This window comes from Solanum stenotomum, chromosome 7 (assembly GCF_019186545.1).
Source record: "Solanum stenotomum isolate F172 chromosome 7, ASM1918654v1, whole genome shotgun sequence".
NCBI lineage: Eukaryota > Viridiplantae > Streptophyta > Magnoliopsida > Solanales > Solanaceae > Solanum > Solanum stenotomum.
The window spans coordinates 12,914,771-12,919,831 of record NC_064288.1 but is presented as its reverse complement, the minus strand read 5'-3'; the positions used below and the strand labels follow the sequence as shown (position 1 = coordinate 12,919,831).

General features: G+C 39.1%; 1 protein-coding gene across 1 annotated transcript; it reads right to left on the bottom strand.

Annotated features, from left to right (window-relative positions):
- Positions 1-737: 737 nt before the first annotated feature.
- Positions 738-2,531, bottom strand: LOC125869660 (uncharacterized). Its single transcript, XM_049550115.1, has 2 exons — positions 2,247-2,531; positions 738-2,060 (listed from the first exon to the last, which is right to left on the bottom strand). The coding sequence occupies exons 1-2, from the start codon at positions 2,529-2,531 to the stop codon at positions 738-740; spliced, it is 1,608 nt and encodes a 535-aa protein (XP_049406072.1).
- Positions 2,532-5,061: the final 2,530 nt, after the last annotated feature.

Below are 5,061 nucleotides of genomic sequence, written 5' to 3'. Positions count from 1 at the left end.
CTGGGTAGTAATAGAGGGACCAGGTGCTCCTGTGAGATCTGCAGCAATTTCCTTTGCAACCTGTTTGTTTTCGGGATTTAGGATATCCTTGTCTTCCCTTTCCTTGATTCGCTCCTCCATCTCATGGTATCCCTTCATCACTCCTCCTCTGCTTTGAATTCTAACAGGTTCACACAGATTCATGTGGAGAAGTTCAGTGGTCTGGTAGTGCTCACACCCTTCTTTGCCTTGAAAGAAAATCTTATTTGTTTGCCTTTTGCACAGGTATCACAGATTTTGTCATTTGAGAACTTCAGCTTTGGTAGTCCGCGGACCAGGTCCCCTGCAACAAGCTTGTTAAGTAAAGAGGTACTTACATGACCCAGTCGCCTATGCCAAAGATTTGCATCATCAATTTGAGCACTCAGACATGACAAGTTGTTTCCCTTCAGACATGAACTTGACTTCATTTTTCCTTGTCGCAAATATGATACACACTTTAGAGATTAAACTTCAAACCGTCCACATAGTATACACTGTCTATGGAATGATCTGGAGTTCTTCCTATCTTACCAATACCAAGAATAAAACCTTTCTTTCCACCGCCAAATGACACACCACCACCTTGGTGTGCTTCCAAAGAGAGGAAGTTTAGAGTATTTCCAGTCATATGCCTTGAGCATCCACTATCCATGTACCAACATTGACTGCTTCCTCTCTTCTGCACAAGAATCACTTATTAGACTTGGGAACCCACTTCAGACGGAGTTCCCAATAACTATCAAAAGGCTTAATAAGAAACCTTCTTGTCCAGGGGGCAAAGTGTTCTTACGGAAGCGATAACGGGAACCAGGTCTCTTGAGTTCCCTTTTATCATTGTTTTCAGATCTGACAAATTTCTCATGCTTTTCTTTTGCTTTTCTCAGAGTCTCACACTTTTCTTTTAGATGACCATTACGCCCACAGTGAGTGCACAACAGATTGTCAGATACAGACACATATTTGCTATGAGGATTATAGGGAGGTTCTATTGGTCTACGTCCCAACCCTTTCTTTCTATTGAAACTCTGATTAGACAGATTAGAGAGTATCTTAGAAGAGTCAGTCCATTTTAGAGAGTGGCTTAACTCCTCCTTGACCTTACTCAGATCCTTTCTCAGTTGAGAATTTGTTTCAAGAGAAGCGACTAACTTGGACTCAAGGATTTTGAGCTTTTCTTCCAGTTCTTCCTCAAGGATGCTAAGCTTTCTCTTTCCACCTACTGAGGTACCAGGTCCCTCACTGGGTTCCAGACTATCATTCTCGAGGATACCTATCCTGATACTCAGTTTAGACATGAGAGCAGAATTCTTATCTTCACACAAACTTAATTTTTTATTCAACATTAAGTTTTCAGTGGTTCGTTCATCAACACAATCAATAAGCAGAGCAGCAAGTTTCCTCAAATTTTCAATAGGCAGATTATTTAGATCATCTTTAAGATAAAAAAGAGTTACCTCATCTGAATCCTCTTCATCATCAGAATTTGCCATTAATGAGAAGATAGAATTGAAGACATTTTCATCATCTTTAATAGCCATCATTGAAACATTTTCATAACTTTCTGCATTTTCTTCTGACTCACTTGAATCATTTCCCCATACAGCAAAGGCTTTTCTCACCAACTGATCAGCATGAGCCTTTCTCCGAGCACTGTCTGGGACCAGGTCCCTCTTACGAGGTTTGAAGTTCTGAGTTTCCTGCTTTTGGCTGGGACAGTCCCTCATAAAATGACCAGGTTTGCCACATTTATGACAAAGGTCATTTGCGTTTGCTGCTCTGCTAGTCGAAGCCTTCTTTTGAAAGACGTCATGTTTCTTGATGATTTTCTGAAACCTTTTAGTAACATAGGCCATTTCATCCTCCTCCTGAGTCGCATCATTTTGTGAGTTTTTTAGAGCAATGAATTTCTCCTTCTTTCCCTCCTTCATGTTTGTCCCCTGCTTTTTGTTTAGCTCATAGGTCTGGAGATTTCCAATCAGCTCATCCATGGAAAGTGTCTTCAGATCTTTTGCCTCTGTTATAGCATCAACTTTGCTTTCCTATGACTTGGGAAGAATCTTGAGAATCTTGCGAACTTGTTTGTTTAAGGGAATGGGCTCACCTAAGCATCTTAGTTCGTTGGTGATGGAAGTGAATCTTGAGTTCATTTCAAAGATAGTTTCACCTTCCGTCATACAAAAATTCTCATATTGAGTCGTAAGCATATCGACCTTAGACTCTTTTACTCGTTGTGTTCCCTCATGGGCTGTTTGGAGACAGTCCCATATCTCTTTGGCTGATTCATAGGCAGAAATTCTGTTGTACTCATCGGATCCAATCCCACATACTAGAATCTTTTTTGCTTTATAGTTCTTCTCTATCTTTTTCCTATCCATCTCATTGTACTCCTTTCTAGTTTTGACAACTGTAGTGGTGAGCTCTCCATCCTTCACCTCTTTTGTAGGAATATATGGTCCATCAAGAATGATGTCCCACAACTCAGTGTCCTCAGCGTTGATGTAGTCATGCATTCGATTCTTCCACCATCCATAATATTGACCATTAAAACGCGGTGGCCTAGTAGAAGACTGACCTTCTGTAACGACCCGGAAAATGATAGAGTGAAACTAGAGCCTCACATGTGAGTTTGGAGTCGAGAACTTAATGAAATGATTATATTTGAATTTGACCCAAAAAGTTCTTAAAAATGTGCTTCGGAAGTTACCGGAAACTTGTTTAGCTGTATATAAAAAGATCCATTTCATTTTTCGAAAATCCGACTTCATATTCTTGTTTAGGGGGTCAAATTGAGTGGGGAATGGGTCTAACCCAAATGTTAGAGCAACCGTATCAAAATCTGAAATTTCCAAGTGAAGCCTTTTTCGAGGGTCTACTTTGGAGGGTCATATCTCCTAGCACACAAATTATTTGGGTGGCCAATAATATATCCATGGAAAGCCCTTTGAGTTAGCTACCTAACGCACTTCGTTTCATCTCATTCGGAGTTCGGACGAAGAAGTTATGCCCATTTTCGTAAAATCTGTCCGGCAGAAAAAGGCAATTTCCAGTAGCTAATTTTACTGTTCACCCGCCCCATTTTTTTTCTAAGTGTTGGACGAATTTTTTTCCAAAGGGCATATATTATTTCCTAGATACCATTAATTCAATTCCCATCCCTAAAACATTTCCCTCTCTACAATCCTCCATTAAGAAGAAGAAGAACTTGGAGCTAGGGCTTGGATTCAAGGCTTTCTTCATCAATTTTCTTGGGGAATCATAGCAAAGGTATGGTGACCCTTGATCCTTGATTATCTTTCCTTCAAGGAGTCCATTAAAAAGGGTTTCAAAAGTCTTCAAAGAACAAAATTTCTATTTTCTATTCTAGGTATGGGTTCATGGGTAAAATGTTTTCAAAGTCATTATATTGGTGAATTGAAGTTGTATTTATGATTTTAAGATGATTTTATATGAAACTTCTTCAAGAACCCATGATTTCTCTCTATTCCTAGTTTATGCCTTTATGAAGTGGGTTGCTTGATAATGAATGTATATGAATCAAACTTGTTTAAATGTCTTTAGATTGTTGGAGTATGTCATTACCCATGCTTATTTTATGGTGTATTGTTGGTATATGGATGAATTGAGGATTGTGGCCTTATGGGCAAGTTATGGATGAATTCTCTTGTGGTAAGAAAAATGGTTGGGACTTGAGTGTTGTTGATTATGGCTTTGGAGGATGGTAAGTTAGCTTAATCTCATATTATGGATAAAAATTGTTCTTGCTTGGTTTGATCCACTTATGGTGGAGGTGTTTAATTATGAAATGTATTGTGACCATGGCCTTAAAGGCATAGTATGAGAAATTGGAGTGTTATCATGACATTATATGAATGAGAATTCAATGAAGATAATGTGATCATGTTATGAACGTAAAGGTGTTGCTATTGAAAGATTATTTCTCAATTTGACACTCATGAATGTTGATGATAGAATATGAAGGATTCTTCAATATAAAGTATACCTTGAATTGGTAGGGCTTATGCATCATTTTCTTGTATAAATGATTATATTGTTGATTGTTGAATCCTCGGATCGGTAGGCTAGTGGCACCCTTCCACACGAGCTTATAATGAACCTTGGAATCGGTAGGCCTATGGCACCTTTCCATGAAGGTTAATGATGAGACTTGAACCGGTAGGCCCATGGCACCCTTTCAAGAGGAGTTAATGAGCTTTCCTAAATGAACCTTGAAACGGTAGGCTTAAAGCACCCTTTCACGTGTTAATAAATGTAATTTGGAGTTGGTAGGCCAATGGCACCTCTCATATGTGATAATGTCAATGTAACGAACTATTCTATGGGAATGTTGGCTAAGCACCGAGTGGATTTGGTTAGATGGAAACTCCCCCAATAGTTAGGCATGAGTTTCAATGATCGTCTACCTTATCCCATAAACTATGTGCCCGCATAGGTAGCTAGTGGATCCATTAAGCTATATACCGGTCTTCCTTAGGCAAGTAGACCACCTCTTTACGGTGTGGGGACTTATGACACCGGATTCCATGACAAGCTCTCATGGTCTATGTCGGTTAAACGCTTACTTCCCATCATGCGAGATTTCATTATGGTTTCTTGATAGGTTCTACAAAGTGTAGGTAGTAGTATGGGATGCTACCTATACATTGCACGAGTAGGCTTGGAGAGGGTCATAGTGAGTTTCTCTAAATCCTAATGTATGTGATACAATTGTGGCCTAAATGAGGTTATTAAAGAATGTTGGCTCTCAAATGCTTAATATGAGATGCATGCTATACTTGGGTTATATTACGAGTTATTTTCCCTTGTCATGTCTTAATTAATGATATACCTCTTATGTATGAATATGGTGCAAAGGTGAAAGAAAGGAATGATAAGTTACCTTAAGTGACCTTAATGTGGTGCCTTAGTATGGATGGTGGTATGGGACGCCATCCATACATTGCACGAGGTATAGCATAAGGGTTTCTTGAGGTGAAGGTCCAAGGTAAAGGTTTTCATGTTGAAATTGTTTAAAGGTAATAT